Genomic DNA, 19,437 nt, shown 5'->3' on the forward strand with positions numbered 1-19,437 from the left:
CTGCATGGGGGACAACATGCACATAATAGATAGATCAGTGTCGTCAGTAACACCCCAGCAAGGATGAGGTGCATGGTTGTTCATAGTCCTGTTCAGATTGGCATGCAAGCACACTTGATTTGAATATAATTATGTTGATGATAAACAGGAGAAACTTAAAAACCTATGGTGAGTGCATATGCTTGATGAACAATGCAAGTTATTGTTGATGTTTGCTTGAAACTGAATTCATAAAAGGATGTGTTCATCTGTGTGTGAAACTTATCTTCTTGACAGAAACTTCTCATTTACTCCATTTTTGAGAGATCATTCCTTTTTATTTTTACCTCATAGTTATATTGTGGTTTATGTTGGATTATATATCTTTCCTTAGAATGTTCACTTACAGACTGTGGGACCAAAATGACACAGGTATTCAGACCCCCTTGTAAACATTTAATTTCATTATATTATTATATATTGTTTGTGTGTTCTTGTGTGCGTGTGTGTGTTGTTTCTGTTTTATTGTTTTGTCAGCATTGTGTCTTTTGTAACTGTCAGCATTGAAGGTTTATGTTTTCTCATTTAAAGGTTGTAGTGAAAGCTTGAACTGCCTTTTCAGGACATCTTTGCTGTGTAATGTCATGTTTTGAATTTGTCAAGACACATTGGATCAAAAACACTACAAGAAAGTATATATCTGTGTATACACACATACTGCTTTCCACTGTTTTGTTTTCTTCTCACCATATGGAAATGTGTACATGCTTTTTCAGTAAAGGCTGTACAGCCTATTTAGTGGCTGGCAGCAGCGTGATTTGCTGTGGCAATTAGGGAGGTAATTAGTGATGCGGTGTGCAGCCTTCAAGCACCAGACGAGCGATGAACGGAGGCCGCGGCCAGAGCCTGTCAACCCAGAGAAGGAGAGGCGGCGTAAAGAAGAGGAGGAAGCTTACCGCAAGAAAAGATTGGTAAAAAAAAAATCACTTTGTTTTCCTTGTTTTTCTTGTTTGTTTTTTTTCATTTTTAATTGTGTGGTGTGTTTCTGAGAGAGAGAGAGCGTGTGTGTGTGTGTGTGTGCATGTTTGTGTATGTGTGAGCCTGTCAGTCTCCGAGGAAAATATTGGTGAAATATGCCTCTTCTTTTTCTTCTTATGTTTTATTTATTTGGTATGATAGGACTTGACTGATTCTAGAAGTGTGTGTGTGCATGTATGTGTGTGTGAGCCTTTCAGTGCTGGAAGAAAATATTGGTGAAGCATACCTCTTTTTTTCTCTCTTTTTTTAATTTATTTTTTTTTTTTTTTTAACAACAATGCTTATGTTTATTTATTTGGTATGATAGGCCTTGACTGATTTCAGAATTTGTCAAGAATAGAAATTCAGTCTCAACCCAGTGCCTAAATTTTTTTCATTCTCCTAGATTCTTACATTATGATTATGCATAGATTTTATGCTCTCATTCTGAAGATTAATAGATCAACAAAAAACAGAAAGTCATATATGAATATGAAAAAAAAAATATTAAAAAACTGCTAAGGTGGAATTTATACTGCAGCAAAATCTCCGACTTTAGACTGCAGTAAAGTCAAGGACAAAATAAAGAGAGAGGGGAGGGAGAGATTGAGTGAAAGAGTGGAGAGAGACAGACAGAGACTGTAGGGGTGGGGGGAGGGGAGGTGGAGAGAAGGAAGAGAGGGATGGAAGAGTAAGAGAAATGCTGTGTGTGCTGACTGCAGGAAGAGCTGTATGAGGAGGAAAGGTTGAAAAAGATGAAGAGGGATGAAGCAGATGCTGAGGCTCGCCGTCATCATGACTTCTACACGTGAGTCAACAACGTGGAGCTTGTGAATGTGTGTGTGGTGTGTGCATGTGTTTGTGGGTGGGTGCGCGTGTGTGTGTGAGTGTGTGTGTTTGTGTGTGAGTGTGCATGTGTGTGTGTGTGTGTGTTAGTGTGTGTGGCATCACATGTGAATGTTTAACGATCTCTATTTCCATGTATATCTGAGTTTTCCAGTGTGTGTGTGTGCTATGTGTGTGTGTGTTTGTGTGTGTGTGCTCTGTGTGTGTGTGTGTGTGTGTGTGTGTGTGACCTAACATGTGATTGTTTTACAGTCTCTACTTTCATCTGTTTCTGAGTTTCCCAGTGTGCGTAGCATGTGTTCATGCCTGAGTGCATACGAGCATTTGTCTGTGTGTGTGTGTATATGTGTGTGTGTATGTGTGTGTGTGTGTATGTGTGTGTGTGTTGTTGTTGTTGTTCATCAACGTCACATCTGTTTACGTGGAGTGGTAATAAACACACACAAAAATATATTTATATGGGAGGTGAGTTGGGGAAGGGTTGTGTGTGTGAGTGTCTGTGTGTGTGCATGTGTATATTGGTATGCATGCATGTGTGTTGAGAAGGTAGGGAGGGAAATGGAGGGGGGTTCTTAGCTTGTGTGAAGCAACAGTCTGTGTGGCTTTAGCCTCTTTCCCCAAGGGGCTGTGTGCACATGAATTGCTGACTCGGGTTTCCCATATGCTTATTTCTCAGGAGATGAATGTTGTGCATATTGTTCATAATTCATTCCTGGATTAAATCTTAGGAATGTGGTCTTACAATGTACTTTCATGGATCTATGAACATGATTGATTCCATGATTTCACTATTTCTCCCTCCTTCAGTCAGTTACCATGTTTGAGATTCTGAGTGATGGTCCATCAGAATTTAGGATTTGTTGTTGTTGTTGTTGTGGGTCTTTTTTGTCATTTCAAAATGATTTTTGTAAACGTGCTGTTGCAGACCATTTTAGTCATTGTTTGAACCAAAAAAAAAAAAAAAGGCACACAAAATCACTGTAATACAATAACAGAAATATCATTTTTAGTTGTTATGAGAATGTTGTATAATGTTTTTTTCTTGTTTTGAAAATCTTCATTTGAGCTTGGTCTTGAGTAAACAGTGAAAATGAATGAACAAACAAGTTGTTGACAAGTACATGAATGTGTGTGTGTGTGTGGCTTGTGACAGAAATGCCCAGAAGTTGCTTATTGTACATGTATGTGTGTGTGTGTGGCCTGTGACAGAAACACCCAGGAAGTTGCCCATTGTACATGTACATGTATGTGTGTGTGTGTGGCTTGTGACAGAAATGCCCAGAATTTGCCCATTGTACATGTACGTGTGTGTGTGTCTTGCGACAGAAATGCCCAGAAGTCACCCATTTCTCCTAACCGCTTTGATGATGCCGTCAACTCCCTGTCACCAACCTCCACCCCGGGGTCTCTGGGCACATTGGAGCGAAAGGTCCCCAGCTCAGCGTGCCGCCGGAGAGACGGAGAGGCTTCCAGATCCAGGGCAAGGCCCGCGCTCTCTTCAACTTCACCGCCCAGAACCCACGGTAGGCTGGTTAACACGTGTGCCAACATGAGTAGCATCTTTTCGCTGGTTAACATGTGTGCCAACATGAGTAGCATCTTTTCGCTGGTTAACATGTGTGCCAACAGGAGTAGCATCTTTTCGCTGGTTAACATGTGCGCCAACAGGAGTAGCATCTTTTCGCTGGTTAACATGTGTGCCAACAGGAGTAGCATCTTTTCGCTGGTTAACATGTGTGCCAACAGGAGTAGCATCTTTTCGCTGGTTGACATGTGTGCCAACATGAATAGCATCTTGTCACAAGAAAGCTGTAGGATAGACTAGCTGTCGTTGTAAAGTTGACTGATGATCGTCATAAGAAGTAGGTCTTTTTAGCCTGTGGCCAGCTCCTACCCAGAGCTGAGTGTGCCTTTGATTCAAATGGGAAAACTGGGACTACATATTTGATGGTCATCCACTTCCTGGATGCATCTTTTGGAGTGTTGATCAACTTTCCTGTTCATCTCTCGCCCATGTTGATGTCAGGATATATTACGAGAGTACATCTTTGTCAGGTCGTCCCGAACCGAAATAGACCCACACAGCAACATCTCCATCAGCCACATCTCTGTTCAGCAGAGATCAGAACATGGACAAATTGTGATTAATCATGATAAAGTGTAATATTGATGAAGTGTAGTCAGGTTAGAAGCAAAAACATTTGTGTGTTAAAAGAGTCTTTAAAGTTTCTATTAAACGCTGGGGAAAAAAAGAAGAAAAGAGTAATGTTTCGATGGAATGATATGTTTAAACTTTAAACAGTGATAAAATGTTCAAAAAAGCAAATTTACAAAGTTTCTGTTTAAATGTTCTGATGCAGTATTCCACTCATTAAAGTGTAGTGGGAGAAAAGAGAGAGGCTGAAGATGATGCCATGATATGTGAATGAAGACTTCAAAAGCAGTGGGGAATCCCTTTCTCACACTCGACGGTTATGATTTCAGAGAGCTGTCCTTCCGCAAGAACGACATCATTTTCCTGCTGCGACAGGTGGACAAGAACTGGTTTGAAGGAGAGAAATTTGGGGTGGTGGGAATCTTCCCCACCAATTATGTGGAGGTGGGCTATGTGTTGTTCTGTGGCAGCTGATACATACACAGTTTCATTGTATTATAATGTGTAGTTTTGTTGTTGTTGTTTTATTTGTTTGTTGTTGTTGTTTTTTGGTTGTGTGTTTGTTTGTTTTTTTAGTTCACACTATTGGTTTTTCTCCTACTTACATTTTGTTTTGTTCTGTCATTGCTCTTTTACAAAGTCATTTTCAGAATAACATAAAAGTTGTTCACCCACATTTGATTTCCCCTAGATCTCTGTTGTTCAGTCTTTTATGCTTATGAGTTCTGTGAGAATGCTAGAGAACCAAATATAATTTCACCCATAATGGAGAAGATTCAGACATGAATTTATCTGGTCTTGCACTTGAGCAGAAAAGGGGGTGTTCAGGGGAGATAGATAATCAATTCTCAATTCTGAGAGCTGGTATGTTTGAATAAAAGAGTGATTTCCTCTGAATGAAAGCACACTGACATGTTTTGAAGAAAGTTTTAATAAGAAAAAAAAAGAAGAAGCTTATCCATCAGACTTAATGAATTGGGATTATCCACATCTGAAGCAGTTTCCTAAGAGTGTCATAGGTCTTGATTTTAGGTCAGTCTTGATTTTTTAAGGCTGGAACATGCTTGATAGCAGAATATTCCCTTGAATAGAGTGTCTTTATTGCCATGTGTACATGAAATGTCTTTCTTACCATGAATACCTGTATCAAAAGGAATATTTGGGGAGGGTGAAGGGATAGTGATGTATAAAAAAAAGTACAAACATAAAATGATAAATAACATTAACAAGACAGGGCACCATAACCAAGACTTAGTAAACAAGACCAGTGGAATGTGTCAGTGACAACCGCGCGCGCGCACGCACGCACGCACACGTGCGCACACACACGCACACACATACACATTGATGGTGTTGGTGTTGCAGGTGGTGACGTCAATAGAAGCGGCGCAGGCAGCGGCCATGCAGGCTGAGGGACAGGGGCGGGCCAAGTACAACTTCACTGCTCAGTCCTCTGTGGAATTGTCACTCAGAAAGGTTTGTTGGGGTGGGGTGGGTATGTGTGTGGTTCTGTGTGGGGGTGGGGGTGTATGCACGTGTCTGTGAATTTGTGTGTGTGGTGTGTGTGTGTGTGTGTGAGAGAGAGAGATATCATGCAGCAATGCCACAAGTACAAAATTTGTTGAAAATTAAATCTGTTGTCCCTGTTGACAGCACTGTACCATAATTTTGCAGGATCTTGTATAGAATTCTTGCAATCAAAAAAACTCAATTGGGGGAGTGGGGGGGCTCTTATTTGTTATATATATATATATATATATTTTTTTTTTTCTCAAGGCCTGACTAAGCGCGTTGGGTTACGCTGCTGGTCAGGCATTTGCTTGGCAGATGTGGTGTAGCGTATATGGATTTAACCAAACGCAGTGACGCCTCCTTGAGCTACTGATACTGATACTGATACTCTTATTTGTAGGTGCAGTGCTTTAATCCTTGTGTCTACTTTCTGTAGTGCTGCTGGATGGGAAGATGAACTGAAGTCTTCGGTCGGTGCAGCAGGCAGTTAATGCACGTAAAAGAGTCTTCAGCGACAATATAGTCGTCTCTGGGAGAACCCCCTGCTGGAAACAATGGGATATGATCAATGGAGAACAGACATAACAAACATGCAGAACAAAGAGAAAAGAAGAGGAAATATGTTTTACATTTTAGGAATGTGATCATATTGTCTTTAAACATTAGCAGCACGTTTGATGAATGTTGGTGCTGCGAGTTTGGACTTGCTGAACCAGAAAGACAACACAGGCTAAGTCCAAAGGGAAGTAACTAGCCATGCATACTTTGGTTGTTGTCCGTCCTAAACAGATTGGCATTTTGCACAGGACAGGAATCCGATCCCTGCCATTGTGTAGTGATTCATGTCTAGTGTGTTGTATTCAGTACAATTTTGGGGGGAAATACAGTTCCCTTTAAAACATTGCAGCGAGATTTTTGATGGCGAGAATTAGTTCCACAAAGTCTTCTGGAGATTATTGTTGGTGGTTTTAATCTTATCATCATCATCAGCAGCAGCAGTTGCATCAGCAGCATCACTAGTAATATATTATTACTGTTGCTGTTATCATTATCATTCTTGATGTTATGATTAAATTATTGTTGGTGATATTAACCTCTAGGCTGCCTATATGACAAGATAACTCGTCATGGAAAGCATGTATGCTTCGCTGCCACAATGACGAGATAACTCGTCATCGAAATATTCTGACTTTTCCCTGCTTTGCATTCAGTTCGTTGACAAAAATGCTGGTAGCTTTAGCTTGGGGAATCTTTCTAGATTCTATTCATAGCTAGAAACACCATCTGCATCATAAGACAGTTCTTTATTTGAACGTTTTGGTTGGGTTACTGGCCGCAGTCTTTGCCTGGCTCCTCTCCTCGCTCGCTCAACAAAATGTCGGACTGACTCTGTGCTCAAGACATGCGATCGTGGCGAACTAAATCAACCAAGATTACTTTCTTTAGCTGATGCTCAGAAAGAATTAGAGTATAAATTCGAAGGATAAGACAGTGGTGAACATTTATAGGACGATTTGATAGAAAATAAAGGGAGCAATCAAGAGAGTGGCCAAGATGCCACTATCAGTGAGTGATGCCGGCTGTTCAACTCTAGCAGACGACAGGTCACCAAATTTTTAGCAGGACACCGTATGAGCTATTTTCTTGGCACTCACCCAACGTGGTCTGATGAGAACTGGATGAAGTGACCGTGTGAGAGGGATGAAGAGGAGGGGGGTGGAGACTGAGGGGGCGTGGCCTCACATCCATATTATCACTTGCAGAAGTCACAGTGCATCTATTTCTTTTTCAGTTTTTTTTATATTGTGGTTGTTCTAGTATGATTTTGTGTGTGCAGATGTCCATTTGTCCAGAAAATGATATTTTTGTGCAAATTACCTGACTAATGTTCGTAATGAGCAAGTTGAAAATGTGACAAAAAACAAAACACTGATTTCAAAACAACAGCATGTCACAATATATAAAATGGGAAAACATCATGTGTTTTGTATTCTTTATTCATTTCCCGTTCAGAAAATGTATACTTTTATGGGTCTTTCTCCAATAACAAAGAGCACAGAATTTTTTGAAAATTTATACCCGTTTTTTGTGAAAAAACCCTGGCAGATAGATTTCACTTAAATCTTATTTTCCTGGCAGCGAAAGGGTTAATGTTGCTGTATTGTGGTCACAACAGGGCGAGTTTGTGGTGTTGTTGCGGCGTGTGGATGAGAACTGGTACGAGGGTCGCATCGGCAACCGGCAGGGTATCTTCCCTGTCAGCTACGTGGAGATCACACGGGAACCCTCCACCCCCCTCATCACCCCAGCCCCCTCCGTCATCACCACACCCATGACAGGTTCGGGCATGTTCTGTGTTGTGTGTGCTGTGTGTGTGTGTGTGTTGGAGTGAGAGAAAGGTCTGGGCAGGTACTGTGCTGTGTGTGTGTGTTGGAGTGAGGGAAAGAAAGAGAGAGACAGAAAAGGAAAGGATGGAAGAGGGAAGCTGATGTGTGATGATTAAGAGAGAGAGAGAGAGAGTATGCCTTAGACATTAGAGTTATGATCATTCATGCATTGCACACATCATGCTCACACCTACTGTCATAGTTTTGAGTGGGTAAATGTATAAACATACGCACATGTTCATAAATTTGAGCAGGTAAATATGTACCCATACACACATGTTCATTAACATGTACACATTGACATGTGAACAAACACACACACAACACACGCACACAACACACACACACGCACACACAAGAACCACCCTTGTTTTCAAACCTCCCCCACCCCTCACACACACCCCTACCACAGGCACACCAGAGATGCTGTCCCCGGTGGGCTACGACGCTGCCCCCACCCCACCCCCCCAACCCTCGCCTAGCGCGCTGACGGCCCAGCGGTCACCGTACGGCTACCCCCAGCCAGGCTACAGCCCCTTTGGGGGGTCTGGGTCACTCCTCACCCCCGCTACCTCCATGCCCCGTCAGGGCCCGAGCCGTCAGGACCAGGACTTTGGCGGTGGTCCTCGCTCCCCGATCAGCAACCCCAAGTCCCCGGTCAGCCCTGGCCGGCCCATGGGCAGTCCAGGCAGGAGGCCGTCACCGGGGCCCTCCCCTGGCTCCATGTCCAAGCTACAGGTGGACATCCAGTCCACAGCCAAGCCCCTGCCCAACGGACCTCCCGCCTCCTCTGCTCCCAAGGTCATGGACGATGACTTGGCTCTTACCAGGTGAGATGCTGTTGTTCACTGTGGTTTTTGTGTTGTTGTTGTTGCTGAAGAGGGCTTTTCGTAGGGAGTACAAGTGAGCGGCGGGATTAAAGAAATGGCGGGGGTTTCCAATCGGCAGACTGCTGCAGGATGAAATGTCAGAGGGTTAAAAGGAAGTGAAATTGATTGCTGGATGATGGGCGCAGTAGCCGAGTGGTTAAAGCGTTTCACTTTCAATCTGAGAGTCCTGGGTTCAAATCTCGGTGAAGGTGCCTGGTGGGTAAAGGGTGGAGATTTTTTCTGATCTCTCATGTCAACGTTTGTGTAGACGTGCTAGTTCCTGAACCCCCTTCGTGTGTATACGCAAACAAAAGATCAGATATGCTCGTTATAGATCCTGTAATCCATGTCAGCATTCAGTGGGTTTTGGAAACAAGAACATACCCAGCATGCACACACCCCAAAAGCAGAGTATGGCTGCCTACATGGCAGGGTAAAAAGGGTCATACACGTAAAAGCCCACTCGTGTAAATACGAGTGAACGTGGGAGTTGCAGCCCACGAACGAAGAAGAAGAAGAAGATTGCTGGATGGTTGATACAAGGGATATAACTCAGCATCCTTGCAGTTGGAGAAAAGATGGCTGGGGAACAGATCTTTAGATTCACAAGTTTTAGAGGAAAGATTATGGTACTGGACATGAACTGAATTACTGTGTGGGTCTCAAGTGAACGTTTTTGTTTTGGAGTTAAATATTCAGTGGCACTGACAGAAGACAAATAGGTTTCTTAAAAATATTGACCCCCCCCCCCCCCCCCCCCCCCCCCACACACACACACACACCCAGTAAATTAAAAAAAAGAAGAAAATATGCACAGTATATGACTGCAATAATGTGATGTTATCACAGAATAGGAATAATGATTAGACTGTTCAGCCTGAATAAAACGACAAAATAATGATTAGACTGAATGCAAGGAAAATGTTTGTCGTTGTGATATATTGATCAATTTATGCATTTATCAACAGACACAGTAAATGTACAGTGCACTATGACAATGTACCTGGACACAATTGCAACAACACTGTGCCCAGACTGCAGACATGGTCATTTGACCTTGCAGACTGACTTGAAAGTATATATATATATATGATTGTTTCAAACATGTTTTATGAATGGTTACATATGTGCATATGTACACACAAACACAAACACACACACACACACACACACACACACACACACACACAGATTTAATTCACACTCACACATAATGGTTGGGCACTTTCTACAAGAAAGATTCTCTACATTTTTTTTAGTCGAAAGACTTACCACCAGCAGTCAGCCGTCGTGACAGCCAGACACTGTTTTGTTGCAGGTATCGAGCACTGTACGCCTACAGACCTCAGAACGAAGATGAGCTGGAACTAAGAGAGGGAGACGAAGTGTTTGTGATGGAAAAGTGTGACGATGGGTGGTTTGTGGGCACATCGGCTCGCACAGGCTGTTTTGGAACCTTCCCGGGGAACTATGTACAGAAAATCTGTGAGTGAAATAAAGTTCTGTCTCAGTCTTCTGTCTTTAATATCAGTATCACTGTCAGTAGGTCAAGGGGGCGTCACTGCGTTAGGACAAATCCATATACGCTACACCACATCTGCCAAGCAGATGCCTGACCAGCAGCGTAACCCAACGCGCTTAGGCCTTGGAAGAAAAAAAAAGATAAAAAAAATAAATAATAATAATGATAATAATTATAAATGAAAATAAATAAATGATAAAAAAAAGATAATGAAAAATAAATAAATAAATTACTGTAAAAGGAACTTGCGCGCAAACATGAATATACTTTTGCTGAAGTGAATGAATGCACACTTGTCTAAATCACTTTTTAGTGAACAAACAGTAAACAACTGAGAAGAAGAAGAATATGATTTGGAACAAAGTATACAAAGATTGTGATGGTGGAGATCAAAGTGTATGTTCAGGCAACCTTTCTGTCATGAAAATTATTTATAGGCTGATTCCACCTTTCAGTGAATGGAAAGGGGGTTTCCAGGATTATGGGAAAATGTCAGTGATAGACAGAATGACTTGTGATGATAGTTTTTCTTTAAGAAGTATTTGTGTCAATATATAGTCAGAGAAATGTAAATAAACATTTGGATGAAGTAGACCGGGCCCATCAGTGAAAGCTAGATATGACCAATGCATGCTGCATGTCATTGACGACAGAAAGCCAGTGATATAGCTAGTGTTACTGAGCTCAAAATTACTTATCAGCAACTAAAATTGAAAATCAGTGGCTGTCACCCACCGCAGATTTCTTGGAAAGAGAAAACATCCATAGAACAACAACAACAAAAACAGGGGGGGGGGGGGGGAGCCACGATGTCCTGCACGTTTCAGTATCATGTGGAGTGTCTGTGAGAATCCTTGCCTCAGACCAACTGTAAACTGGTGCCTGAAGGATTGCTACCTTGTTATGGTGAGAAGGGGGTGGAAGGACCCCTAGATCTATGTCAGTGGGAGCTTATGCTCCTGATAGGGCCATCCACGCCAGACAGGTGAAAGGGTAGAGACAGGACAAAGGTTGGGCCCTGCAGATAAAGCTTTGTTGCAGAAACAGCATCAGTGGTTTTTCCATTGCAGTGGGAAGTCGTTTGCAGCTTAGTCTTTTGCAAAGGACTATGACTCTCAAATTAGGATGCAAGATAGCACTGGCTCTTTGTGCTGCAGCCTTGGGAGCTAGTTGGCCTTTGGGAACCATCCCAACGCCGACTGTACTAATAACCCTCTTGGCTGTGAGAGTGGGGATGTAACTTGTGCAAGACACTCTCCACTATAATCAAATTCTAGCCGGGATGGTTGAGACATCAGTTGTCTCCTCTGTTGTTTTGATGGTCATAGTCGGACACAACTATCATACAGAAACAGCAACAGGTTGTGCCCTACATGCCAGAGGGCACAGAGGGTAACAAATAAACCAGTCAGTCCTATGTTGATGTGACTTCTCTTCTGCACATTTCCCACTGATTATATGGTGTGTCACAGTCAGTTTAACAGTGAGAAAATGCAATGGTAACTGTGTTACAAAATTGATGGTAGCAACTGTGTTGAACAGCCAGCATGGTCATGTCTGCTGTGGTTTAAGTTAGGCACTGCTGGTCAAGTGAGCACTGTATGGCAGCCTTTCCCCAACTATGTGTGCCACGTGTGTGGATCCTCTGCACATTTACCCTGCAGTTTTTGTCCTTTCTTTTTCTGCCACTGATGTTTGCTATCCTGTCTGGCAGAAACATCTTTTTCTGTTTTACAGATAGATGGGCAAACTTAAGAACATTGCACAAGCTCTGCTTGTCCACAGAAAATGATACTTCAAAAAAGATGTTTCTGATTCTTAATATCGAAGGTTGAATTTAAGGTGTTTCCACAATGATAATCAAAAGCTATATGATTTTATGTTCGTTCGCTTCTAACCATTTCTTTCCCTTTTCTTGTTGACCTTTCAGAGTGGCAGACGGAAAGGGAAAGGGAGGGAGGGAGGGAAGAGGGAGGAAGTGACACGGTGCTTCAGTGCCACACCAGCCATGGACCGAGCAAGGAGACAGGAGAGAGCAGCAGCATTGACACACCCACCATCACCACTCCCTGGTCCTTGGGCCACACAGCGATCACGTCTGGTCATCCCCACGCAGGGTTGTACGTTCACGGTGTATGGAACAGAGCCACTGAGCATTGTCGTCAGCACACCACCACAGCTTTACCTCATGACGAACAACACTGTCAGCATCACACTGTGTTCCAGTGGCATGCTTCGCCCCCTCCTGGCAGAGGGCACTCATTGTTTAACAGCCGGCCATGTGGAATGTTCAGCTCAAGACCTTCTGTTGTAATACTGATATTTTTTCTTTTTTTTTTTAAACCTGTAATGAAATGCTGGCTTCAACTCCAACCTTTCAAGCTTTAGCCCCATTACAGACATGTCTAACATCACAGCTCATGGTGGAACATGAAGGGCTTCTGCCAGAACTAACAGACCTTGTGGCTGTGCATGAGGGCTGGACTGTCTTCTGGTGACAGCTGACCTCCTTGTGGGACATGTACCACTTCACTTGTCACTGTTCCTTTACGTCCTCATACTGTAGCACACTCTATGCTCTGCCGGTGGCTGCTTCATGCTTGGAACTTATAACACGATGGAACGCTTGTGCTTTTTTTTTTTCATTTCTTGCTTCAGTGCTTCAGTGTGTTTGTGTATCAGGAAGGTGTTACTTAAACGGAAACAGGTGTCCAAAGTAACTGTTATTGCTTCTCGGAGGAGTGTTTTAAAGCCTTGGATTGTTGGAAGTTACTTGTTGTTGGAAACGTCAGAGCGTGCCTGATCAAGTGCCTGTAGGTGTAGAGGGCTGACTGTCAGCGAGCAGTGGAACGACCGGTTCCTGTGCCACCAGGGGAGAACTAAGCTTTGTATTGCTGTTGTGGACATAGCCGGCACAGGCTGGACAGAGGGAGGAGATCATGCCCTTTTCTGTACTGCTGGAGGACACCAGAGTCAGCAAGGTCCAGGGTTGATGAAAGGTGTTTTTTGTGTGTGTGAGAGTGTTCATCCAGATCTCCACTGGAAGGTTGAAGGACAGTGGACAGTGGTTCTCAGTGCTTCTGTCAGATCTTTACACAGTTATGAATGTGTGTATGCAAGTCTTAAAATAACTCATTATTCAACGGAATTTATTTAAAGTGTTTGAACTACTGACCTGTTAACATTGATGCTGACTACAGAGCATGTCCACAGCAGCGCTGGTAAATGAGCCATTGCCTGTGTTTGATATGTAACATATATTGCATGTAGCTAGGAGAATGGTATTGAAACTGCAGATTTTTATTACTGTTTTATCCTTTAATCACTTTTGTCTGGTACTTGTATTACCTGGCACTTTTATCCAGATCATCTACATAGAGTGTAGTGTTTTGGAGTCGGATGTTTGCAGGTTTTTTGGGTTTTTTTTTTTTTTACAGCGTGTTGAGCCATGAAGTAATGAAAGTTCAAATTCTTTGAATTTAAAAAAATGACGGCCCTCTGGTCTCAAGTATGTGTACATGCTTACATCAGATTGGGAAGCAGTTTTAGGGTTTGTGGTGGAACGAAGTGATTCTTTTTAATCTTTATGGTGAATGAAATGTAGGTCATATGCAGAATGGATGATTTGAAAGTGGACCTTCTGGTTCCGTTTAACATACCTCCTTTCTCCTGTTTTCCGTTCTTTTAGTTCTTTGTTTCTGCCTGGGGAAGAAGGCCCGCAGTGTAGCAGAGTTGAAAGAAATGTGAAATATTTATCTGTTGACCTGGTTCATGTAAAACATCTATAAATCAGTGCTGTGAGTGTTGACTTAATCTCACACCCACACAGAATATTTATAACATGAAGTTGATTAGGAAGGAAACACATGAAACCACACATATATATGTGCTGTAGCAAGGGAAATGTAGATCATGTATATAGTTTGAGATGGACTTGATTTCAGTGTTAGGTTCAGCAGTCCAAATGGTGGCTCTGGTTTCAGAGAGAGATGAGCAGAGTAACGCTGAGGTGATTATGAAGTCCAGTTCAGCTCCTGCAGGTTGCTACCTTAGCATGTGTCCCTGTCCTCCCAGTTGTCACCTGAAAGTGGTACAGGGCCAAAGGTCCTTGATGGCTGATGGCACTACTGTTGGCTTGTCCTTGAAGTATGCAAACATGCACTCTGCACTTGGGAATCCGGTTTTTGTGAAGATATGCACAGCGTGTTTCCAGCGTTTCAGTAGTCAGTGCTTGGCAGATCTATGGTAGATACCAAGATGGTTGAAGCAGACAGATTTATTGTCCTTTGTTGAAGGATGTAACTGTTTCACTGTTGGATGATGGATGAGCATTGCGCTGGTGTTGGTCATTGGATGTTTGAGGCCGGCTGTAGGGAACAGTCCTGTCAGTGGTCAGGCATGTAGCAGTCAGACTAACTGTACGCAGCAGCAATCTTAGGATGAGAGAACTTGAAGGTTCAGGGGGAAAAAAAAGTGGAGAAAAGGCAAGATGTTGAGTCCATGCGCACAGCACTATTATGCAAAGCTTTGTTTGTTTTCCTGCAAAAGGACTGCCTTTACTGTGAACTTTGCCCACACTGAGGGACTTCATCAGGTCCACCAGGTCTGCCTGTATTGCCTTGGACACCGCCTGAGTGACAAGACAGTTGGTGGGATGGGAAAGGATTCCTCCTGATTTTGTTGGGGTTTTTTCTCTTGTGCTTGTCCTCAGTATACTGACTGAACACAGAATCACAGCATAATTGACATGTTTGCTTGTGAAATTTATCATCTTAATTTATTGGAGTTTTGGTGTTGTGACTACTTCATTGTGACTTGTTTTTAAGTGGTTGGTTGTTGATTATATTTGGTCCTGTCACCTTGATATTGGTATTTTTTTCAATGTTTTTTTCTTTTATTCTTTCGGCTATTTTAATTGATTTTTTTTTTTTTATTTAAGCATGCAGTAGTGTAGTGATTCTGAACGGAAGACTTTTGGACAGCGGTGTACATATGGACTTGAAAGAATGGAGACAAATCCTCAGAAACTTTATGAAAGCTTTTATTGAACAAAGACTGTTGACATATGACATAGAGATCTGTTGAAACTGCCAACTGTTTAAAATTTTACATATGCAACTTGTGGGGTGTTTTTTTTTGTTTGTTTTTTTTATGTTGTCTGAAAATGTGTCTCTGTGTGTTTGTTGTGGCAAATTTTTAGCTAATGTCGGATTGCTTTGAGCGACTTGCATACAACAAAAATTAAAGCCGAGCTAGTACTATTCAATGTATTCCATGTAAAAAGTACAGCGAATGGTGATAAAGGAAGAATTATGAAAAAAATGATATCCTTTTATTTTTTTTTTCCCCCTTATATTATTTCTGTGGTTTAACGGAACTGGTGCTAGATTGGATGACTGTGCAAAGAAGTCATCTGTCATGTAATTGTCGTGGTGTACCTTGTATCGCTCACATGTATTCTCCTGACATGGGGGCGCCACGCCCTTGTCCTTCTGTAACACTGGTGTCAAACTGCTAACGGCTCTCTGTGTACACACACGCCTCATGCTGATTTTGTACTACTGTAGCTGGTCAGTTGTTTTATCGGAGCTTAGTCACTGTATGATCTCCTTGCCCTCTTCAGTTACACTGCTCGTCAGTGTCTTTTGTTGTGTGTTGTTCTCATCTCACCCTCTGTTTGTCTGTCTCTCTCTCTCACACTATGTCTCTCTCTCTCTCTGTGTCTCTCTCTGTGTCTCTCTTAGCCCTTGCATCAATCTTCATGTGACCTCTCTATTTTTGCATACAGATGTGTTGACCCATACCGTTACCTAATCCTTGACTCTTTTTTTTTTTTTTTCTGCCCCTCATCTTCATCCTCTTTTTTTTAGCACCTCTTGTTTTTTGTTCTCTTTTTTTTCTCTCCATTCATCGTCCTCTATATTTGATGTTCCCCAAAGTGAAAGATTGTCAGTAGCTGATATGTAACCATTTTTGTAGCTTTTAAATGTCGAGGGTTATGCTAGGTCTGTTCATTGTTGGTCTCTGTGGTAGTCATCACCAAACAGATTTCTATTAAAAGAGTACCTGTCCAAAAGTGTTTGTTTTTTTTGGTGTGAGTGAATGAACGTACATATGGGGTCCATGAATGTGAAAGGCAGATCAGACCTTGATCTTCTCACCATCAGATTGTGTGGAGGTTATGTTTCATCCCATGTTATCTCAAACAGCAATAAAACTTGTCTTTACATATGTTTTGCTCTTTTCAATTATGCATCAATTGATATTTTTGGAAGGCCTTGTTGATATTTTTTTGTATATATTTTATTTTAATCTTAAGTGTTTTATACGCTTTCCCATTTTCTCGTGTCTTTGTTTATATTAAGATCAATCTTTGTGTGTTTATTGATTCATTTATTTTGCACTATTTGTCCAGTTTCCCTTTCATGCTTTTTTTTTTCTTTTTTTTTCTTATATGGAGTGTGTTTTGAAGCTGGAGTAACAGAAATCTTCAATCTTTGAGAAAAAGGGGAGGGATAACATTGTTTTCTCTTTTTTCTGAAGAGATTATTTTTGCCAGTTTTTCTTCTTCTTTTTTTATTTTTATTTCTCCTAGGCTCTTACATCTGTGGTGGAAGATAGCATCAGCGGTTGTTTGTGGCGGTTTGGTTTTTTTCAGTTTGTGGTTCTGTCCTAGCTGTTGCTTTGGGTTTGTTTCCTGTGCTTTGATCAGCTGTTCATAGCCATCTCCATCATATCAGATCACCTCCACGTTCTCTCCGTCTCTGTTTTCACTGTACATACAAACATAGCAGAAAGCAGTTTTCTTTCCAAGAGTCAGTAGAACAGCCTGTGTCAAGTTAGCAAAAGAAGGGTTCCCATGTGGATTTTTCTTGTTCTTTTTTTTTTTTTTTTTTTTTTTTTCTGGAGGGACAGTATTAAGTTATTTTCAACTAATTCAAGACATGCCCATTGATCGGAAAATGGCAGCCTTGGAAAGATGAAAAAAAGCTCCACATCTGACTAAGTCTTAACATAGTGGCTTTTCTTCTTCTTCTTTTTTTGTTTTTTTTTTTTTTTTTCAATTGTTATTCTTCTTCTTTTTCATTTGTGTGTTTTGTTCATGTTTTTTTTGTTTTTTGTTTTGTTTTATTTCTTTCATACTCTTGAAGATCCCTATGTTTAGACACACCACTGGACAAAGTCGTTTTCTTGGCACTGTCTGTTGAAAAACCAACACTTGGAGTTCTAAGTATTAGAGGGGGCAGCTTAATTTCAGGAAGACAGTGTGTAGGTGTTATATTTGTTAGCAGTTTATATGGTTTCCTGGTAATACATCACTGGCTTTCAGAGTCATACATAGTAACACATTGTTTTTCATTGTCTTTCATTGAAAAACTATCTTTTTCTACTTTTAATGATTGTTGGTTTTTATAGGCATAAAAAGTCTTGAGGTTTTATTGAGCAGCAGAATATATAAAATGTATCCGTGAGGATACACAGACAATGGTCACTGAAGTGAGACACTACAAGTGTCAAGGACACACAGGTGTTCTGTGTCAGACAGCTGTGTAGGTGCTGTGGTCAGCGGCGTGGCAAACTTCTGTTTGTGTCGTAGGAAGGCACTTCTGTCACACAACGCTTACCGCTAAAGGTGACGTGTGACTGGAAACAAATCCTGATACATTGTTTGATATTCTGTTTACATGCTGCTTGTTTTTGTTGGGATTTTTTTACTCAAAGGAAAAGTTCTGCAACCTTGATTTAAAATTGTCCAGTCTTGCATGCTGTTGTAAAACAGTACATAGAATGATTGAAAAGAAATATTGTAATCTGTCGAAATCAGATACACATTGAAAGGTCACTATATTGATTAGGTTGACTTCACGAGTGCTGACTTAGGTGATTCGGACAGGTTTAATGTTGACTTTGAGCATGCCTTACTGGCCAGAGTATTTGTTAAAAAAAGGAGTATGGGTTATCGGAGAGGAGGTAAGTTGTGTCATTGGAACTCTTCCAGTTCAATGCTGTGCACAAGAGAGTGAAAAACAGGTTGGCCATTTTTCATAGATGTAACCACACATCAGTGCTCTGTTCCTAGAAATATGTTGTGCATGAAATTAAAGTGTTGGTACAAAAATATGGTTCTTCAGTTGTTGTTTTTGTTGAGTGATGATGAACTGTGCGTGTGGAGAAGTGTTTATGATTCACTGCACAGCACTGGGTTCACTTCACATGAGAGAGAAGACTCTGTTGTGTAACACAGATACAAAACAAACACAAAGCTTAATCACACACACACACACACACACACACACACACACACACACACAGTACCAACCCTTCACACACATACATAGTAATAAAGCTACACACACACACACACACACACACACACATCACAGGCCCTACCCTCCAACAACACAAGCCCTAACCTCCACACTGGCTTAGGTAAAAGTTAGGTAACTGACCCGTCTGTGTGATTTTTACTAGGAATTCCAAATACACTTTAAAAAAACAAACGTGTGTGTATTTTCCTTTGTGATTTAGAATCCTTTTTCCTGATGACAATGACAGTTAAATAATGTGTGCATGACATTAAATTACAGCAGTATCATGTTGTTGTTTTTTCTCACAACTTATTGGAACAGTCCATAGTGCTTACATTTCTCATCTTATACTTTTACTAAAGTGGTAGTCTTCTAGTTGTTAACACAAGTTACGAGCCTTCAGACAAATTCGACATTGTCCCACTCCTTGGAAACATTGTTGTGAACTGTCAGACTGAAGTGAAGGTATAGGTAAAACCTTAATAATAATAATAATGGATACTTATATAGCACACTATCCAGAAATCTGCTCTAGGTGCTTTACAAAAACGCTTTGTTAACATAAAACATTACATCTATGTTACATACACACACCAAAATGTGACTACACACACACACACACATACGCACACACTGCATACATACATTTTAACATACATGTGTATCTAACAGCTACCCTAACACATACGCACACATAGGCAGGCACAAACTTACATAAACGCACGCACACACAATATACATTCATATACATGCATGTAGTTATGTACACATACATATGTATACACACATAGTCAAGCACAGCTAACGCAAAGGAAGTGGACCTGCCACAATTGAACTTACT

General features: G+C 41.3%; 1 protein-coding gene across 1 annotated transcript in view; it reads left to right on the forward strand.

Moving 5' to 3' along the window:
• LOC143292252 (uncharacterized) overlaps positions 1-18,408 on the forward strand; it is a 106,973-nt gene extending 88,565 nt beyond the window's left edge. The window contains 10 exon segments of the mRNA XM_076602439.1: positions 841-950; positions 1,719-1,804; positions 3,169-3,244; positions 3,247-3,365; positions 4,327-4,441; positions 5,363-5,473; positions 7,686-7,848; positions 8,309-8,726; positions 10,084-10,250; positions 12,218-18,408. Coding sequence (XP_076458554.1) covers positions 841-950; positions 1,719-1,804; positions 3,169-3,244; positions 3,247-3,365; positions 4,327-4,441; positions 5,363-5,473; positions 7,686-7,848; positions 8,309-8,726; positions 10,084-10,250; positions 12,218-12,219 — 1,367 coding nt within the window. The 3' untranslated portion in view covers positions 12,220-18,408.
• Positions 18,409-19,437: the final 1,029 nt, after the last annotated feature.

The sequence above is a fragment of the Babylonia areolata genome, chromosome 18, assembly GCF_041734735.1.
Source record: "Babylonia areolata isolate BAREFJ2019XMU chromosome 18, ASM4173473v1, whole genome shotgun sequence".
Taxonomy (NCBI): Eukaryota; Metazoa; Mollusca; class Gastropoda; order Neogastropoda; family Buccinidae; genus Babylonia; species Babylonia areolata.